At 38.3% G+C, this 22732-nt stretch overlaps 1 protein-coding gene across 1 annotated transcript in view; it reads left to right on the top strand.

Annotated features, from left to right (window-relative positions):
* nxph1 (neurexophilin 1) overlaps window positions 1-22098 on the top strand; it is a 75597-nt gene extending 53499 nt beyond the window's left edge. Inside the window, exon 2 of the mRNA XM_028462010.1 lies at window positions 20357-22098. Within this exon, the coding sequence (XP_028317811.1) occupies window positions 20357-21112 (756 nt within the window). The 3' untranslated portion in view covers window positions 21113-22098. The remainder of the gene's footprint in view (window positions 1-20356) is intronic.
* The last annotated feature ends 634 nt before the right edge of the window (window positions 22099-22732 follow it).

Below are 22732 nucleotides of genomic sequence, written 5' to 3' on the forward strand. Positions count from 1 at the left end.
TTCAACCATGGAGTAGAAGCTGTGTGTGACCACCTGGAGCTGTATGACACGGCCTTTATAACCGGGACCAGACTAGGAAGGATTTGGCGTGGAGGAAAATCAGCGAGGAGGTGGTAGTAGCAGGTAAAAGTTCTCTCTGTAGTTTTTATCTTTGAAAGTCGGCACTGAGCTCGGATAGCATTAGCTGCTAATCACACCGGCTTTTTTCACTGGTGGTTTATGTTTGTGAGAGAAAAAGGAGCGCAGCTCCTCGCTTCATTAGGCAGTGGAACTCATCAAGTTGAATGTATTGCTGGTGGGCGGGGCTTCGCTTGAAACACGCATATAAAGCAAATGGGGACAATTTTTGATCCTGTGACACATGCGGTACATTTCGTACGGCAGATGCGTCTGGTGCGTAGAAGATGCGTTTGGTGCAGCATAATAAAATATATAGAGTTTTACTAGATCCTTGAACATGATTAACTCCTTACGAGCAGAGCAGCCTGATGACTGACGTTTATAAGCGCACGTAAAACATTTTAAGTGCGCGCTTAAAACTATTACGTGCTCCCTTAGAACAAATTTTACACGCTCGCGTGGAACCTTTACGTGAGCATGGAATAAAAAAAATTATCCATGTAATGTAAATGTAAATTAAAACACTTTTTTGAGCTACTAGCCCATATTCATTTATTGGCAAAGACACTATGGGCCAGATTTACTAAAGGTCTGTAGAGGCGAGCAAACATCATAACGCGTGCTGATAAACGTTGTGGGGCATCTAATAACGCCACACTATTAGATTTGTGTCGGTCACGTACGCACCATAACACGTGTTTGCCTCTTTCAGTGTTTAGGGGCCGATTTACTAAGATCTCAAATAAAGGGCACTATATCTCCTGCGTATTAGAATTTTTTTGTTGGGGCTATTACCTTACCCACTGCACCGTACATACTAAGATTGCAAAATAAATTGGTGCACGTGTGAGCGCTTTGTGCATTCAACATAGAGAATGCAGGAGACCTGAGTGGGAAAAAGCAAAAAAATTAAATTTAAAGCCGAGAAGTGCAATAAAGCAGCAGGTGTATTTTTCTCTGCTCTGAGCTGTTAACAGCACAAACAAACCTCTGTTTTAGTGACTATATTAAGTGCTGTGACTTGAATGGATGCTATTTTCTCTACATGTACATGTATTTTGTGTCTGTCCCTTCAGATCAAGCACATCAAGCAGCTTCTCAGCGCCAGTACCAAATATAATGTTAAAGACTAGATACAACACCTGAGCAGCCCGGCTCAAGCAGGACAGTCGTGTCCATCTCTGGACACGGATATGGATAATCTATCCTCCTGCTAAGCCTATTCTTTCGTTCCAATAACTGTTGATAGCGAAAAGGTTGACTACAGCATTAACCATCAGTTTTTATCATTTCTTCTTTGTATTCTGCTTGGAAATTATTGCAGCCATCACTCTGTGTAACGCCATGGCAAATGCCACCTTCCTGTGGGACCAGTGGTGCATTTTTCTGCAGGGGGGCTACAACTCCAAAATAGACATACTGTACAACAAAAACAGGGGTTGTGTAGCTTTGAACAAAAAAGTAAGTAACATTTCATTCACAGAACTGCTTTAAAACTAACCACATTTATTGCCACAGAACCCATAAACAAGCAACAACAAATGTAGTATAATACCAGTGGTTCTCAAACTTTTTTGGCTCAAGTAAGTTTCTCTCATTTCTGAATCCAGGTACCTCTTTATGTCCAATTGCTACATTTTGCTCAGAATACTCTGGAAAAACAACTATAGATGAAAATGATGGAATTAATGAGTGATAACACATTTTAAAGAATTTCATTTTGTAAATAAGTGGAAAGAAACAGCATTTAGTGCCTACTGAATAGATTTATTTCTATAGTTTGTATCATTTATGATCATCTCCCTCTTGTTGTGGGACCAAGAGAATGATCGTTGTTTTTACAGTTAGTGTTCTAATCAATATCATTTCTATCATCGTTTTGTGTGTGTTCTTTGTCAATTTGTGTGTTTCTGGTTTCATTTTGTGTATTTTGTTTTTGTGTGTGTGGTGTTATTGAAATTACATATTCTTACATTTTCTTGTTTGAACACCGCGTATGTGCACACATATCAGTAGCTCTGCAATTGGTTTAAAAGTGTGGAGAAAATGTAAGAAGCCATATGATTGGCTGAAAGCAAACACACCTGATTGGCTGATGAATCTGTCAATCACTTTTATCAGCCAATGGTGACGTTCATTGACCCGCGACGTCAGGGCAGTCTCAAAAATCACCGCACACATTTCTTTCACAGAAGCAGTTTGTAAATGCACAGTCAGCAATTTGCATCATCTGTGGATTTATATTACAAGTGTCAATGTCAATGTCAGGTTTATTAATATAGCACATTTAAAAACAGCTACAACTGCCCAAAGTGCTGTACAGCAAACATTATAAAATACAATGTAAAAACAGTCACAAAAAATACAGCATAAAACAATAATAATAAAATACATGGGATCTGCTCAACTTGTGTTGAAAGCCAAAGCAAAAAGATGACTTAAAAACATGAATGGACTGGGCCAATTTGACATTCAGCGGAAGGCTGTTCCAGAGACTCGGAGCTGCTACGGCAAAAGCCCGGTCTCCTCTGGTTTTGCGCTTAGCTATTGGCACCACCAGAGTCATTTGATTGGAGGATCTCAGTGTTGGACCTGGATCACGGATCAACAAAAGCTCCGAAAGGTAGGATGGAGCCAACCCATTCAGACATTTAAAAACCATCAACAGTATCTTGAACTGAATCCTAAAACTGACTGGAAGCCAGTGCAGAGGCCAACACAGGAGTTATGTGCTCACGTTTCCTCGTTCCCGTGAGCAAACGCGCCGCTGCGTTTTGAACCAACTGCAGACGCCGGATGGAAGTTTGATCGAGCCTACAGTACAGAGAGTTACAATAATCTAAGCGACACGTAATAAAAGCATGAATGACACGCTCCAGGTCGGCGTGAGGCAAATAGGATTTGATTTTGCTGAGCAAACGCAGCTGAAAAAAGCTATTTTTGACGACTGAACTTATTTGTCTGTCAAACTTAAATAAACTGTCCAAAACAACCCCAAGATTCCTAGCAGAGTCGTGGAAATAGATACTCAAAGGGCCCAGAGCAGTGACATCACACGAGTTACCAAATACAACAATTTCAGTTTTAGAGTCATTAAGCTTTAGGCAATTTTGAGCCATCCAGTCCTTTACTTCCTGTAAACAATCAAACAAAACTTCAGAGGCAGATACATTTGCAGGTCGTCTGCAAAACAATGAAAGTCAATTTTATTTTTTCTGAAAATTGACCCAATGGGCAACATATGCATTGAAAACAATAAGGGGCTCAAAATGGAGCCCTGCGGCACGCCACAGCTGAGTGGGGCAACTCCAGAAACGTAAGGACCAAGGTGGACGGCAAAAGATCGATATTCAAGGTATGATCTAAACCAACTGATTTTTGAGGCGTGAAAGCAATATTTCATGGTTGACAGTGTCAAATGCTGCCGTTAAATCTAATAGTAATAGTAATAAGTGTGCCTCAAAATAATATTTGTGAAGTAGAGCGTCTGCATTTAGGAATTTATATTACAAGTTTGCATAAAATATATATTTGCGAAACAGATTGTGTGCATTTGTGAATCTGAAATACAACTGTGAAACAAAGCATGTGCATTTGTGAAAAACCCTGCAAGAGTTCATTCATTATGATACTGTTCTGATTCCATACACATACCTTAATTTGAGAAACTCTGGTATATACAATAGAGTGAGTAAGTGTGTGTCAGGGCTTTTTTTTTTTTTAATTTTGTTCTTTAGAACAAATTTGCCCCTGGTATTCCCCATTACTGTACATCACCTCACTCTGAGCCCTATTTTCCGGTCTAGACTTAAGCACTTTTTTAAAGCACCTACAGCTACACGCCTTTCTCAGGTTACTGACACGCCCATCGCGCATAAATCAACCAAAAGCAAGGAAGTCTGTAAATGAAGGCGGCCTGAAGCCAGCGAGGCAGACTGGGCCATGATGTCAATCATGAAACATGGAGTTTTCATAACGCCTGTAAATGTAATTGAAATCCGTGAAAATGATAACGCACATTTTTATTTTGAAACGCCTTCGTTGATAACAATGCAACAGGTTTATTTGATTAGATTATTAATCAGATTATTGTAGTGTGAGGATTGGCAGCATTCTTCTGTCCAAACTACTTTTAAAATCTCTCTTTTTTTCCCCTCATACTAACGACAGAATAATGTTTGTTTGTGTAGAAAACCTGATTTTATTCACTTCTTGAATTCCTGCATTCAGAAATGATTAGAGTTTCATTCACTGAGCTGCTCCAGCTGACAGGTCAGCACACAGCTGATTAGCTCCGCGACGCTGAGGAGTAGACAGCACGGGTAAAATAAAATGAAATGTATCACATTTTGTTCCGTCTACAACTGATAAATGTGAACATATTAGAAATGCCCTGCACTTATCCTAGGTTCAAAAGTGCGTAAGAGGAAAACAGCTTAAGTCACCGGGAGAATGCGCGTAAGGCCAGATTTGAATGGGAACGCCCACATTTTAGGGTTGCTCCACCCAAAGTGCGTAACTGAGCTCAAGGTGTGCAGCGACCAGTGTTTGGAATAATGGTGTTTAAAATAACGGCGTTATGTAACGGCGTTTGTTTTTCAGTAACGGGGTAATCTAACGAATTACTTTTTATGCCGTTACAACGCTGTTATTGTTACTGAACGCTAAATGCGGTGCGTTACATGTAATGATTGAATAAACTTTTATCCGAAAGCATCCCCGACTTCTTACTCAGCTGTAGTGAGGAGGTGGGTTAAAAACAAGGTGAGCGATTATGATTGGCTCAGGCGGCGTCATGTTTCATGGTAGCCAATCAGAGCCAGTGTTTTTACACATGTGCCAGCACACACACACACACACACACACACACACACACACACACACACACACACACACACACACACACACACACACACACACACACACACACACACACTACAGATTTGATGAAGCAGTAGAGATGGTGAGTGTGGAGCAGTCTGATGAAAAGTTGTAATTTTTAAGGTGACGATACAAACACTACTTTAAATTAATTGTGGTCAAAAACAAGAACGTACATGTGAAGTGTACATTATATCCAGGAGTGAAGACTTTGTCGACATCCGTTGTAAGCAACTCAAATTTAATGAAGCACCTCACAACACATGCATCTAAAAAAACTGAATTCGTTGACATATAGCAACTTTTTTTTTTTTAACAGTACCACAAATAGTTACTGTACTTGGTAATGAGTTACTTTTATTATAGAGTAATTCAGTTACTAACTCAGTTACTTTTTGAAACAAGTAGTGAGTAACTATAACAAATTACTTTTTTAAAGTAACGTTCCCAACACTGGCAGCGACTGACTTGAGTACAGTAGTGCACAGCCAAAAACAGCGGCGCTGTGCAGCCTTTCTGACTTACGCACAGGGTAGTATAGAGCCCTATGTGAGACCCTCAATTTCAATATGACTTGATTTTGTCCGTGTAAGTCCCAAAATAAACATACGTCATTGTTTTGCTATAACTGTCAGTGAAAACACCAGAGATTAAGTCACTTTGACAGAGTTCTTGTCTTGTCTGCAGTACTGGGCTTAAAAGCCAACTTGGCTGTTTGTGTTTTTACAAGTCTCTCACAGTAACACGTGTTGTATGCACCATCTTACTGCTGTGTCAGATTTCCTATCACACTAAGGTACACGTGAACACACTGTTTGTGTCCAATGTAATAGACATTTACATAGTTGTCCTGCTCAGAAATGTCCTTAATGTGCACCAAGTGAAGAGTATAAAGTGCTGGAATTGGCAATAATGACCCATTTTTCACTTGTTGACATGATTATTATCACTCACCCAAGAGTGCTTGGCTCATATCTCTCTCTCTCTCTCTCTCTCTCTCTCTCTCTCTCTCTCTCTCTCTCTCTCCTTCTTCTCTTCTGAAAAATCACAACCCTGTTACCACCGGCACAAGTACCCTGCACCTGCAGCAGCAAGAGTTATTGGGTTTCCTGTTCCATTCAATGTCAATCAGTTTAGGCTTACGGTGAAGTGTTTACAGCAGAAGTTTCTTTTCTGCTCCAGACTTATTTTCAGATCTGATTGAGCTGTTCAATGTGTGGTGCAATGTTTACTTACACCTTGGAGACATTGCTTTACATCCCAGTCATTGCAATGTAGCCAGGTGTGATGACTTAATGCAAAATAGGAAAATAAAAGCTTTAAGTATATTAAGTTATATATACTATATAGTGCACCCCCTTGTTTTATCCCTTAAGGAATTAGATGAAAACTAAAGCAAGTTCTTGTGTGCATTTGTAATCAACCATTTAGTTTTGTATAACTAGTGAGTTGTGGATGCTGCTGTAGAAAAAGTAACTATCCATTCATTTTCTGACCGGTTTGCTACTTTTTCAGAGTTGAGGAGAGAAAAAGTAACTAATAATATATAAGTTATTGTTGAATATTGAATAACCTTTCATATTAAGATTTTTTTTGCGACTATAGTAAACAATTCTTTCAGTAATCGATTAATCTATCAATTTTAAATCGATTATAGGAGAAATGTTTTTGATGTTATTTTACAACAAACAGATTTATGTGACACAAAAGTCCCTGAGAATTTAAATTTTTGCAATAAACAAACATAAAAGAATCTAATAAAAATATTTCCACATGACCTTTTATATTAGTATTACTTAATAAGCAACATTCCCTAATAAACACGTCCACGGTGCTAATTAGGGGTGTGAAAAAAAAACGATTTCACGACATATCGCGATTTTTGGGTGCCTATTTTAAATCGATTTTTTTATTTTAAAAAATTGATTAATAAATATATAAATTATATATATATATATGTGTGATATATAATCAATTTTTTTGTGCATTTGGTTACAACACTTTCAATGTGTTGCAATGGTTCCTTGATGCACTTGATTTTATGATGGCAGTGTTTAATGCCTGCAATATTTATGTACTCACAGACATTTTATTTTCATAGAATCTGTTCAGATCAGTGCTTAAACTGATACAATAGGAGAAATTATTTTTTCCTATTTTTGTGCATTATCAGTAACTCAGAGTGCTTCATCCTTAATGTTTTCACTTACAGTTGTTACAATGCCATCATTATGTTGTCATGGTTACTTTGAGACTTCTACACAGTAGTTTCAGTGAAAAGAAACTTGTTGCACTTTATTTTATGATGGCAGTGTGTAACACTATTTTATTTTTTTTTATTGAAAATGTACAAAAACACTAATAATAGATAATAAATAGGATGTTTTGAAGTAAATAGTTTTTACTCAGTTTGTCCTCTGAATGAGTGCCACAGAATAGATTTAAACGTTCATGATTTTTTAAAATAGATTGTAAATTAGTTTATTGCATAAATACATTAAAATGGTAAAAAATATACATATACATTTTATTTAAAAACAATGTTGTAACAATGCCTAAAAGGTGCAATATGGAACTTTGGGTGTGTTGGAGAAGTGATTCTTTTATAAAGTATATTCTAGTAGATCCTCTTTTATCTTCATTTTCCCCTGTGTTAGCAGCCTTTCTTTTTGGCGTTTAGGTTTTTCAACACCCGATAAAAATCTCCACGTTTGTTTGTTTGTTTGTTCCTAACTAATTTTACATCATCATTCTGTCTGACTCCTCCGATAACGAACAATAACACTCATGCTAACGTAAGCACGTTGCCAATTGTGGTATGATATACATTATATTTTAAAGTCTAAACACTGGTCATAATATGGTCATATGCCGTAACGTGTCATCAGGTAAAATGAGTTCAGCTAATGCACCAACAACAGCTAAACCTAGAGTTGTCACGATACCAAAATGAGTAACCACAATGCTATAGCAGACAACGTATCACGGTTCCGGGTAATATCGCGATACTGAAGCCTTTTTTATTATTATTTTCATGATCTGCAATGTATTTGTACAAGTTAGAAATACTTATTAATTACTTACAGTGTTGTTTGGTGCATGATAAGAGTACATAAACATAATCTAATAAATGAAGTTAGAATTTATATGGTTGAAATGAAAAAAATAATCATTCAGTTTCCTTTGCACATTAATTTATGTTTAACTAATATAAATAATCAACTTAGGATAACAAATCCACTGTCTTTAAAAACAAACAAACAAAAAATAAATAAATCTGACAGTAATGCTTCTTTTCCAACATAATAGTGTGGAGCTCAGTTGCCACGTTGGTTTGTTTTCAAGTAAGTAGCGTACAGTGAGCTTAGACTGTGCAGTGAGAAGCCAGGAAGGGAGTAGAGGCAACCGCTGTGTAGCAGAAACTGGCACCGGGAGCATCGTAACCCACGGTAGTACCGTTGTGTAGAATTTCTAGTATAGTAGGAACCGTTACGATTTGGCATCGAGGGGTACTGTGGGTATCGTGCAGCTATAGCGAAACCTGTCTTTGTACCTGAGCTTTTTCAGATTCTGCATTGATACTGTCAAGCGCTGTATGTTGACCTGAGGAATCATTTAAAATAACTCATATGGATCAACTCCTGAGGTCAAAAAGTCCATGGTGTGCCTTTAACTGAATGATCAACATCATTTCTCTTATATTTGTTGACTTCTTTGTAACTCTCTAACATTTTGCTGAAAGCCCACCTGGTGAAAAATAAAAGCAATTAACATCCCATATTACATGTATTGTACCTATCTGCCTGTTTGTACACTGAATAATTCAGTGTGATTTTCCTGTGTTGTGATGCTCAATGCTTTCTTAATCAACAGGATGAACAGACAGAAAGTGCAGATGCTTAAAAGCATTAAAAGAGGTGGTGGGGATGGCGATGGCAAGCCTGTGCTCAGGGAGTTATTGCTCCACTTACTTTACACACTGAAAATCTCATTAAGTGTGACACTGAAGATTAGTTGAGAGGGACCAAAGTGGAAAGAGAATGAATTCACAAAGGGGCTGCGAGGAGGCTTTGGCTTTGTTTGCCATCATTAATTCAGCAATGAAACAGCTCAGGGGGAAGCTTGGAAGTGCTGATCAGAAGAGCTGCGGATATGACAGGCAAACAGGTGCCCTCTTTTCCCCAACAAACATTTTTCCTTTTAGCTCCTCAGGTCTTAATTGAGGTGAATTGTGTATTTGGGCCATCTGCATGCTGACAAAATAAAGCTGGCTGTGATTTATGGCACCTCGGGACAAATTAGCTGGAGTTTCTCTAGCTAGGATTCATACACTGCACTGCAAAACTTACACAACAAAGAACCACAGATTCAACATCAGATGTGATCTTAATGATGCTTTGGCATGTTAAATGCATACGGTAAATGAATTTAATTACATCATCAGGACCTGAAAACAAAACTGAACAAACCATCACATATGAAAGAAACCACCATTTTGGCTCAACGTGGAAAAATCCATCATCTTCATACGCTTATATCAAACTCTCCCCTCTGGCAGGAGGAGTGTTTGTTGTATTTTTTACTCCTTTTTAAATACATTTCTTTTTTTGGATCTTTCTGTTGTGTTTTTGTGCATTTTTTATATAATTATTGTTTTTTGTTGCCTTTGTAGTGTGATTCTGGAGTCACGCACTGAGGTCAAAAGCTGAATAGGTTTCACTTCTGGATGAACATGAATGTGCCGTCAAGCCGAAATAAAATGCAAATAAACATTTGGAAATTACCAAATTACTCCAAAAAATAAATGGATGCACACACTATTATTTGGTATTTGGACCAAGGTTCATAAAGTTTCAGGTCCAACAAACACCGCGTCAGGGAGAACTTCGCTCCATACACACACGCACGCATGCACGCAGTCCTTCTTTGCTTTTATAGATAGATAGATTATTGTGCTTCTGGTTTGTTTTTTGTTGTTCACACACACACACACATATATATATATATATATATTGTTTTGTCATTTTGTTGTTTATTTTTCTCTCATTTTTGTATATTTTTGTATTGTCATGTTAATTTTAACTGCAAATCTCATAGTGTCACTGGATTTTTCCAAATCTATAGGTTAGATTCTTTGTGCACTCTATTATAAGGTACTGTATTGGCTATTTTTTTCTTGAGAGACTCCAACTTGTAGCTTTAAATAAAATGTAATCTATTGATAAAAACATTTTGTACTGGTCTGCTTTAAACCTTCCTCGTTTTCTTGACATCATCGTATCCGTCTAATTCCCACTGATGGCTGTGCTTAAAAACAATCCCCTTTCTTCAATGACCTGCAATTTATAGGTTTTTTCAAACTCTAACACGTGGCCAAATTGCTCCCTGCTGCCCTGAGCAGCGATCCACCTGCTGTTACACCAACTTGTGTGGTGTTGATGGCTGTTAACAGTGATTCAGTGCCTTGTGTCTCCATGGAGCCATTCATGGGATGTGAAGACTGAGGCTGAGAGCAGACTCCGTCGTGTCTGAGTGTTCTGCTCAATGTACATAAACACAGACAGACATCCAGGGACAGTTAGTGTATATATAAAAACCTTATTTAACCTTATCTAAAACAATCTGATTTGTGTTATGAGGAGTTTTTCTTTTTTGAATAGGATGGTCATTGTTGTGTTTGTTTTTTGCAGTATAGAATCCTCTATCAGCTGTGATTACCAGAAAATAAAGGGTATTGGACATTTTGTTTATTCCTCTGTCAGTAAATTGCAATAAGAGCCATTTTTATTTACTTTCCACTCTCTCTTTATTTAAACATGACACAGCAGAAATGCCTCACATGCATGTTTTTGACCATTACTACGCACCTATACACTATTTCTTAACGAGAAATGTGTGATTGAATGTGTGACAAACTGACCAATTCAGCCCATAATCCCATTGAAACATGTTAAGGTTTGACTAGTGATCATGTTATCATGTGACTAAAAAAAATAAATGCACGGCTTCATCTTTAATGTGTTTTTAATGTGATCTGAATATTATGAATGCACTCAAGCCTGAAAACTAGGCTCTGGTATATATAAGGACAGGTTTAGCTGATGGTGTTTTAGCTGAACAGGTAATAATTTTACCTGGTGACACATTACGGCAGAAACATTACACCTCTAGTCAAACGGCTTCACAGGACTTTGTTTAGGACGTGAGGGTGATTTTCACAAATAGTGTCTATGTACCATATCAAACATTTCCCTCTGCTTTTTCCAGTAAAACATTTTTTTTTATTGAACTTGAAAAAAATATAAATACAACAAAGGTCCAAGTATAGGAATGTGAGACCAGTATATGTAAGCCTTTTCCACGTGATAGCTGTACATTTACATGGTAAAGGTCCAGTATTCATTGCCCTGACTGGAATGTAATTGCCTGTATGCTCAGAATCTAATTATCCGTGGTCCTCCTGTTTCTATTCGAGTCTGTCGGCAGCCCCAAACATCCCCCCTTTCCCCATCCTCATCCTTTTCCATCCATGTTGTCCCTTTCAACCACCACAATGTGCTCATTCATTTGTTCTCCACACAGCCTTATATCCCAGCTCTATAGCTCTGTGGCACGATGATTGGAAACATGCACAAGAGACAGAGTCTGGACTCATCTCATCCCATCTTATTTCTTACTAAAGAAGAAAATGGGATGGCACAGATCCTGAACAATCTGCTGAAACAAAATGCGGCCGTGAATCTGTTGGACCAACAAAACTCATCAGAGTGGAATCTGTTCAAACATGCCTATTCTTTGGGTCCCTATTGTTTCTAATCACCACAGTCCGTACAGTATGCCTTGGGATGACATTTTCTTTCAGTCTGTTTCCCTCCTTTTCTCGCGCAGAAGCAAATTAGCAATACAATATTTCTAAATATAGCAAGAATCGCAAGGCAAGTGTTCTGATTTGATTTATTTCACGACTCTTCAGCCGTTGGCAATAACTTCATCACATCAATAATGCCTGTTTGTTCAGCAAAAAGCGACATGTTAATTACAGGGACAAATGAATAGGCTCTTCTAGGTTTTCTTTTAATGAACACCATCGGGTAGATTCAAAAGCTACTGTATGTGTTCCACCCACATTACTTTTTCCTACTTAAGGAAAGATAGATTTCTGTGGAATGAACTGAGCAAAACTCACTTTTATTTATATATATTTATATATATATATATATATATATATATATACATCTTGTCTTTTTTAACACTGTCAAAGCATGCTGATAACTGGCAATAAAAGTGCCAGACAATGCTCTGTTTCTCTGTAATCTTTAATTAAAGAGTAACTTAACCCCAAAACCTGCTGAAAGCAAATGTATTTGGGTAAAAAGTAGTGTTGATGATTGATTCTTGTCCAACTCTGGACATTTTACTCAAAGTATTTCAATTTAGCAAATCTTGTTCTAAAAATATGCAATTAAATTTTGTTATTGGCTAAGAATGGAGGTTTGTGAAGTTTTGGTGTCTTCTTACGCCACGAACCACCGCTGTTGGCCCCGCCCCTCCTACTAAAACTGGAACCTGTGAACAATCTCTGGAAAGTAGGTTGGATTGAGAAAATTGTAAATAGAGAGTTATAGTGTAATCTGTGTATTGATAATAACGATGATTCTATCTAACTCCGTAGGTGGTGCAGTGTGAGCTTTCAAGATAAAGGAGAAGGAGCCTTGTCTACAAAAAGCAGACCAGAAACTAGGCATGCAATAACATCAAGTCAATACTGACTGTAAATTGCGTTTTTTACGGTTTGGACTTGATTTATATAGCACTTTATAACCACAGAGGTAGTCCCAAAGCACATCCACATTCACACACCAATGGGACAGAGAGGCCATGCAAGGCATTAGACGACCATTAGGAGCAACTTACGGTTCAGTTTCTTGCCCAAAGACACTTTGACAGATCAAGATTGGTATTGAACCCCCAACCTCTGGATCAGAAAAGGACCTCTCTACCACCTCAGCTACAGTCGCCCTAATTTGGCGTACAGGCTCCGCAGCCGCACATTGTGCAGTATGTCTCTCTAAATGGGCTTAGTGCGCCTGTGAGTCAGCGTGCAGGGATAAAGAAACTCTGCCAAGAGAGTTAACAGGCCAGTCACAACGCTCTAAAGTGTAGCGACACTGACAACAGCGTTATTTACTTTTAGCCTGGTGAGCGGAGAGGAGCAGCTATGGCTTGAGGAAGCACAGCAGTCTTTTAAGTCAGCGGTGTGGGAACATTTCGCCGTCATTGTCGAGTTTATTGGAAAGGAAGAGAAAACGGTGAACAGAAAAACAAAAAAATGTATTGCCTATTTACAGTAAATGGAAAAACTTCCAACTTGACTTCACATCTGTGACGCCATCACCAGTGCTGTCATTGTCTGAAGCAGGGTGACCAAACAGGTAACCAGAAAGCAACAGTCCCTCCCAGTGCCTTTGATCAGACACACCAATCTTGTTTAGAGAAAGAAGGCAAGGCAAGGCACATTTATTTGTATAGTGCATTTTATACAGAAGACAACTCAATGTGCTTTACGTGATCAAAAAGTGCCACAGAAAACATTCAACAGCTTAAAAATCAGCAGTAAAAACATTTCAAATCAACAGTAAAAACATTTAAAATCATCAACAAACATATTACATTACAATGCCCAGTTTAAGTTTACTGAAGTACAGGTTCAATGTCCCTAGTGCGTAAGGGCTGCCAGGGTTAAGCACTTGTCCTTTGAAAGTGGTATTTTATTTTATATGTATTTTATAAAGCTTTGTTTATCTTATATCATAAAAAAACACAATACACAGGAATGTGTATGAATTTGTTAGGCTTCAATGTAAAATATAAAAGTTTAAAATGGGGAAAAAAGTAGCTCTCTTTCTTAATCCCTTGCTCTTCTTTGAAATCTACTTAAAACACTTAACACTGGAAAGACTTGAACAGCGTGGGCCATCATAACCAAACTGTGGACAAAAAAATGAGGTACGTATTAAATCGTAGGCTGACCGTATTGTTGCATCCCTACCAGCAATGCAAAAAAAGCAACATTAAAATGCAAAATGTAATGTTAAGATGGACATATTAATATAAACTATATCGGGGATGCACAGTTTAAGTTGTGTTGTCGTATTTAGCATCAACATAACAAATAGTGACATAGGGACTCTAATTTTCAGAGTGTATTTGTGCATTCAAGCCTTTCATTGACCTTGACAGTGATTTATGTGAGTCAGCGTTCAATGAAGATTTGAAAATTGCAAAAGAAATTACAGTAAGAATGAAGTAAAAACACTTTAATGCATCTATCTATTCTATGGGACTCGACTTCCCACAATGCAATGGGCAAAACTTTTCCGACATTGTCAATAAAAAGTGTTTACAGTGGAGATCAAAACAAACTATTAAGAACCATTTCCAATGTGCTGAATTTCCCTTTATCTAAATGTTTATGTGATGATACGTGTTTTTTTTTTTTTTTTTTTATCTTGATTTATTGTATCTATTTAAGGAATTATTTCTTTATAGTTTAAAATATTGACGATTTTTTTTTTTTTTTTTTTAATCCAATAACTCAGAAAATCACATTACTGTGAAAATCTCTTGTTCCATAATTGAAAGACCAAATCTGGTTTCCTTTTCTATCTGCTACTAGATCTACAACTGGGGTTTGGAAGACTGAGAATAGACATTGACATTTAAACATGTCCATAGCATTAAGAATACAAGTGGGGAAAATGAATCCCCTAAGCATAAACGCAGATGTTGTTTGGATATAGTCGTGCACACTTGGTGCTCTCTGCCCTCTTTAGCTTTTTCCTCTGTCCAACTGGTTTTCTGGCTTGTTGTAAAGTCTCTACAAGTCATGCATGCAGTGCCTGCAGAACGTTCTGTGTTTACCAGATGCATCATTGCCGCAGGTGAGTATCAAACAGCTGGCCACTCCACGATCCAGAAAACCTGTTGGCCTAACAACATGCTGAATGGTGTCTCAGCCAAAATACAGAGTAGATAAACGCACCCACCTGCACCAAATGCAGTCACCTATAGCAACAGAGACAGAGTTGTAAAAAGCTCTAAACTCAATTAAGTTCATCCTGTATAGGAACTTACTCAGAGACAGAATGTACCAGGCTTTTGGAGGTGAGTTGATCCTCTCCTACCTCAACTTTACTTTCATTTAAAAGCTCGGACCAACGCACTGAAGGGTAGTCTTACCACTTTTGCAAAAGTCTAATATCATGCTCCTTAACCGGCTAGGGTGAGATGAAATGAGGTAACTCTCAGATGTATTGTTACCTTGTACCAGCAGTAATGATATTTTCTGCAGCCGACTACATGAGCAAAGAATGGATTCTGAGGATTAAGAGGTTGTAAAAGGTGAATCTCTATAAAGGCAATGCAGCTCCAGTGTCGCCTTGTTTCCTGTTTTTATGTTCCTTAACATTTGAGTGAAAGCACTGGAAGAAAAGAGGCCTCTCCTGATTGTCTTCAAAAGGAGCCATAATAGAAATCTGTTGCAGCATAATCATCATCTGTGAGAGTTCTCAGTATGCCAAGGCTGTCTCACCTGTTTGAATAGAAAATGATTATGGAGTGTGTCTGCCGCACATAGTCAAGCACACTCTGGGTTTAACCCTTTAGGCTGAAGCTAGACCTCCTCAGACTCTTCGTCTCCACTGAAAGGGCTGTACAGCCAGGCTTTACTCTCACAGTTGGATCATTTCCATGTGTCTGATTAACATATTGTTAATGGAGAAGGCTGGTTTTCAGCATCTGCACCCATACATCTAGAAGAAAAATCCACACAAATGCCGTAGCCTAACATAGGCTGCACTCTATTGGCTGATGAGGGTGCCCGTCAGACAACTTGGCCAATCAGAACGGGTAGGTACTCAAGTTAGGTTTCAAGGAAGTGTCTGTGTTTCAACTGATGTTTCCTTTACTACATGAAGTCACCTCCTCACCATACCTGTCAAGTTTTGGGTTTGAAAATAAGGGAAATTTTCTGGGGCCCACTACGAGTCGTCCCACCCGCCCAACCAAGCTCCAGTATCCCTTATATTTTAACATAGGTGTACAAGAAATCTAAAATACCCACTTGTCAACCACTGACTAAATACAATTATGTGATTAGAGTCTGGTAGGTCGACCTTTATTAACATTGAAATGCTGTGAACATTCCTACTAGGGTTGGGCGATATGGACCAAAACTCATATCTCAATATATTTTCTCAAAATGATGATATTTGATATAAATCTAGATAATTTTATTAAATCAAGTCTGACCAGAAAGACAATTCTGGGTTAAATTTGCTGATGCTAAATGCTGCACAGGGACATTTATTAACAAACAGATGCACAATATGTGACACTCAGAAATCCATTTAACTGAGCTTTACATGTTGTTCTGAGAAGTAAAAGCAGCGACTCCTAAAACTAGTATTTTGTTTCATATGATATATGAAATATTATAGTTTTCTATATTGCCAAAAATAAAAAACTTGATACATCTTGAATCTCGATATATCGCCCAGCCCTAATTCCTAAATTATAAAACAGCCTAAATAAAAACATAAATGTGTATATGAAGCACATGTGTTTATTTAATTTATTTTATTTATATACAAGTCAACACGTTGCATATTTACTGTTAATTTCAAATTGCTTGTCTTTAAGCTAAAGATTAACATTTTATTTTCATTACATATTTTATTTTAATTTCTCATGCTCACTCATGTGGTTCTCTGGTATTCACTAATGACTTATTAGACACGTTTATTACAGACTTCACATTCTTTAACACTTAATAAAGCAGTTTATATTTGTGGAGCTTGTGATTGGCTGATTTTTCATGGTGACTTACGTGGTTCCTTCCGCTGTGGTAGACGTTAAAATCTCAGTTATTAATCTAACAGAACGTGTAACTGTGTCACATCCTGCTGCTCTTTAGGAAGATAAACTCTCTGTAACATTTTACAATGTATTTACACCAGTTCTTTGTTTTTTTCACCAGAACGTCTACATTCATCATCTCTGTTCTGAGTTGTTTCCGGGTTTGTTGCTGCTGTCGGCACTAATCTCGCGAGGACTAACACTCAGTCCATTTCTGGTGGCAGTTCTCGCGAGGCTAGTGACGGCGTTCAGTTTAGTAAGGCATCTTTTAATTATTATTACATTAAAATACGGGATATAACAGGAAAACACTAATACGGGACGATGGTGGGAAAGAGGGGTAATATACGGGAGTTTCCCGGCCAAAACGGGATACTTGACAGGTATGCTCCTTCACTGCCCCACATCTACATATCAGTCAATTTACAGCTTTTTATGGACACTTTTTACTGGAACCAGACTGATACACCGCTTCGTCTACTCTTCTTACCATGAACTACTGCTGAGCGATCACAGCGAGTCGGACTCTGAGTCAGAATACGGACGAGATCGCTTCTGAACAAATCCAATGTGGTAATTTGGCAAATTCATGCTGAAATGCTAATAAAAACTGGCTGACTTTTACTGTAGACGGAGCGGAGATCAGAACAGCCTGGATACAGCCTGTACCCAGTGGGCACTCTCTCTCTCTCTCTCTCTCTTTCTGACAAAATTTCTCTGTGTCATTGCCATGACAAGGCAGTGTGTATCATGACAAAATGAATGATTCTCTGCGAGCAAAAACAATTTAATGTCAACAATTTCATTGTTCCACCTGGTGACGAACAGAACCCAAGCTGCTTGAGGTCCAGTCATGATTTGGGGTGCAATGTTCTGTTCTGTTCCTCCCCCGTCTTCCTCCAAACCCTTGTACCTTGATTCCCGAATGAAAGACACTTTACTTTTATCTGAAAAGAGGACCATGGACCACTGGCCAACAGTCCAGTCCTTCTTCTCCTTTTTTTCTGCAAAAACTGAAAAGTAAATGGTGATTTCTACACAGTATTTTTTTTTTATTTCCTGTTTTTGTGGCTTTTATGAGCTGGAAGCCAAAATTATGTAAAATACTTTAAATTGTGGGCCCTGAATCTATAATCTATGAAAGTTTAACTTTTTAAATGGAATTATGGAAATTGAACAACTTTTCCATGATATTATAATTTTTTTGGAAAGGGTCAGTACATCAGAGCCTGAGGGTATTTTACCAAAGTGGAATCATTGGCTCAAACAAACCCTTTGTGACCTCACTGCCTCTTCTGGTTTCATCAAAGCAAGCTCATTCTGAAAAAAGCGGCTTTGACAATGTACCTATCCCTGTTTATGACAAGTGTGCGTTCACAACTTTCTTTAGGAGACTGAGGTAGATCACATATTTAATGAGCAGGGACATGATGACACATGGTGCAGGTTTTACTCTGAGTGAATAACTAATAGAAACAAAGATTGATTAGATTAATGGTAAAAGTTCATGTTATTCATTAAATATGTGATAATTTTTAAAAAATGAAGTCAATGAGTGTCACTCTTTTCCTTAATGTTCCCTCAGGAGGATTTATCTGAGAAATCTGAATTTAATGAGTTAATATAATTAATACCACATGTTTTATGAACATAATAATCAAGTCTTACACTTCCCCACGGACTGAAAGGGTATCACAGGGGAATATTCTGCTTTACACTTACATTAGCATTGTTGTACAGGGTTGTAACGGTCAGATAGAACTCGTCCAATCACGTCTCTTGCTAATATTTACTAAATACATTCATGATTTGGCCACAACTGCCACATGTGTTTACTTGGTCATTCACTTTGGTTTATTCTTTGCAAAGCAGGGAGATGTAACACTAATGTTGTGAAGCCTACTTTAGATTTCCTTACTTTGTGTTTCTCAGCACTACTCCTTCAGGTCCTGCTGAATGTTAATGAAATCCAAAGTGATCTTTTTAGAGGCACATTAGTCACTCATTAGTAGAGGTTGGATGATATATCATCTGACAGAAGATGAATCATCAAAGGGTGGTATTGCGAATGAGGTTCAGATAAGAAATAAAAATCCATAGGATCTATTACACATGGTTTATGGTTTTTATCATGTATCATCAAATATTGTCTCGTATTGTGAACTAAGTGTGTTGTTCCACCCCTACTCAAAAGTAATAGACTCTCCTCACTCTGAGGGCCATATTCACAAAGATCTGGTAATTCAGTTGCTTCCCTAAATCATTTAGTGACGCAGTTTTCTCACCTGCTGCGCGGAATTCACTAAGATTGCAGCAATGATTAGTGCACGTGCAGAACTGGTGCAGACCGCCCCTGTTTAAATGAACGTTTTGCTCGTTTAATGTGGAGATGTTAGTGCGCACACTGACGTTTGAGGAGTTAAATTTGAGGCAGAGAGACTTTTCTGTCCTTTCTGCACAAACATTCAATAATGTAGAAAACTAAATAACAAATATTTTTTTCAAACAACAACTTTAAAACCTAATGATATTTTTCGACCTCATTTAATGTGGGTGCTCTGTCCGGTCCTGTAACTTCGTTTTGATCAGTGCGTCCAAAATGGGCAGATTAGGACAGAAACCGTCCTATTGATCTACCATTGATCTGAGTTACTGCAGCTACACAGTCTGTCAGTCAGTTTGCATTCTTTGAAGATGAACTACTGACGATCATCCAATGCAGGTCTCAGCAGCGCTGTCACACACACTCATATTTCACCATCAGTGATTATGTGTAAATTGCACATTTGATCTGCTGATTTTGGCCTGACATCAATACGTCACGAGACTTTGACTGTTAAAACATGGACTGAAAGGACAACAGTGGAGCAGTGAGGCCTAAGCAATATCGATCCATGGTCATATCCATCTCTGCGCACAGCGATCCTCTCTCGCTCTCTCTCTCTCTCTCACACACACACACACAACTGGAGCCTTTTTTTCCATCTACGCTGTGTTTTCTGTCCACATTTATGGCAGCGATGATGTCTGTGTGTGTGTTTGCACCTCCTTCTCAGTCGTGGTATTTTTTGTCTGGTACTAAAACTATCACCGCAAACAGTTCCAGATTTCATGAATTGCATTGTGTCCCCTACATTAATTTATTTGCGTTTCCTCCTCCCATATTTTTGCTCCCCCTGGGAGATCCGCCTACTATGCATATTCATCAGAGGGCAACGTGCTAAATGGAATGAGGGTGCATTTTGAAGCATAGCAGTGGTGCACACCTGATTTGTTGGAATTTGTACTCCTTATTAGCGCATTGAGTGGTGTTTGCACACATTTAAATACCACTAAACCTCTGTTTAGTTGTCCAAAGCTTGGGCAACCAAAACAAAAAACGATAATGATATCTCCATCCAGGCCTACATTAAATGCCTTATTTTTCTTTTCTTCTCAGGTCACAAGTGCCAGTGCTTCAAAGTCAGACTTTATCAAGACAGGAAGCCCCAAATCCACGTTAAAGCATATATGGACAGAAAACAACAAGGAATTGTCGATCAGTAGGCTACTGACACAGACTCTTCATGGCAAAGACAACAGTACAGCTTTGGATCTACGCTATGACACCCCAGAGCCCTATTCAGAACAGGACCTGTGGGACTGGCTGAGGAACTCCACTGACCTCCAAGATTCCAGGCCTCGGGCCAAACGACGACCAATGGTCAAGACAGGAAAATTCAAAAAGATGTTTGGCTGGGGGGACTTTCACTCTAACATCAAAACAGTCAAACTCAACCTGTTGATCACTGGTAAGATTGTGGATCATGGCAATGGCACCTTCAGTGTTTACTTCCGCCACAACTCCACCGGACAGGGTAACGTGTCTGTCAGCCTGGTGCCTCCAACCAAGGTTGTTGAGTTTGATGTGGCAGCACAGCAGTCAGTAATTGATGCCAAGGACTCCAAGTCCTTCAACTGCCGTATAGAATATGAGAAGGTGGAGAAGGGCGCAAAAAACACACTCTGCAACTTCGACCCATCCAAGACGTGCTACCAGGAACAGACTCAGAGTCACGTGTCCTGGCTCTGCTCCAAACCTTTCAAAGTCATCTGCATCTTCATTTCCTTCTACAGCACCGACTACAAACTGGTCCAGAAAGTGTGCCCAGACTACAACTATCACAGTGACACTCCCTACTTCCCCTCAGGCTGACATTTGCACACACACTTTAAAATGTCATTGTGGGTGAATGGATTACCGAAAGGAGATCTTACCCATCACAGAGAAATGTGTATGTCAGCTGTATGGTCTACTCTCATGTGTCAGCCATCTTGTATTGTTTTCCTACTCAATGTTCCAACATTTCTTTGACTGCGGTTTTGTTTAACTGATACAAGTGATAATAATTAGAACAGTATTGTGATTAAAATTGACCTCTGAATCTATGATTACGACAACTATTATCAGTTTGTTTTGTCTCTAATTTATGTTCTGTACTTGGTAAAATATTTTAGATTGCAAAGGCCAGATGGTCATTTTTGATGTGTAGAATTTCTTGTAAAACTGATCCTTTATTGTTGTGATATTTGTTGAACTAGATCTTTTTGTTTTTTGCTTTTTTACATTTAGTTTTTTGTTGAACCCCAACATGTTGGACTGATTGCCCCAATTGTGTTACCTACTGATGTTTTTTTTAATGGAGTCAGCAAAGGAGAACTGTGGAATCTAAGTGTAATACGTTTAGAAATGTGAAGTGTGAGGTAACCGTATGTGGACTGGAACTAAACTCCTGAACAGTCAGGGTGGGAAAAGGCTTCGTCAGAGTTTTCCACGTTGCTGCCATTGAACTGGCTCATGTTGGGCTCGCTGAATGTCGCATCTCCTCTCTGTGATTGATCAGTGTGGTGTTTGAGGGGAAGGCAGGAAGTGCTCGTTGTTACTTAATATATCAAACGTATTGTAATAATCTCTAATTCTTAGAGCTTACTTTGTATGAATGGTTTATATTGTACATAGTTTCTTCCAAATGCGCTGCTTCTGTACATGCCCCCCATGAGCTGTGCGTTTAACCCTCCCTCCAGATAAGCCCTCTTGTTCACTCCCATTATGCTCGTTCCTGGTTCCTCTAATAAAAAAAAAAGTTTTCCTGCCCTAGATGTGACTTTCATGAAACAGCAATCCTGTACAGAAGCTGTAAAACTGACCTAATCTATCAAAAGTATTCATTAAAAATTATTTTATTGAGGGTTGAAAGGTTACACGTTGGAAAGATGAATTAAAGAAACATTTTATCAACTGTTCTTTTGTCTGTGTGTGTTATTCCAGTTGGCATGTGCATTTTTTTGGCAGAAAACCATTGGGGTGGTTCAAAACTTCTAGAAGGTTTTACAGAATAATCCTTTGCAAAAGAGAATGACAATGACATTTCCTATCTATAAAGTTAGTAAACCTAAAGCCTAATGTGAACTAAATCAAATGAGTTTGACAGCTACATTAGTTTACAGAAATACATTTAACCATTCCTTCATCTGCTTCCAGATGGATTGAGCCTAGATAAACTTTCAAACCATTTTCATGGGACCATTTAAAGTAGTCGGGATTAAAATGTGTAATCAAAAGAGACAGTATAAGAGCAACACAGATTTCTAGATAATTGTAAATATTTTGACAATATGATTACTTTGTATGATCTAGTTATATGATATAATCAATAAATCACTAGTGTGAGCCCAAACCACACATATTGTTGGTTGTACAATGGCTAAGGAAGCAGGCTTATAATCAGAGGGTCGCCATTTTGAATCCCACCTGGTCCATCACTGTGAGAAGTTG

Source organism: Gouania willdenowi, chromosome 11 (genome assembly GCF_900634775.1).
Source record: "Gouania willdenowi chromosome 11, fGouWil2.1, whole genome shotgun sequence".
NCBI lineage: Eukaryota > Metazoa > Chordata > Actinopteri > Blenniiformes > Gobiesocidae > Gouania > Gouania willdenowi.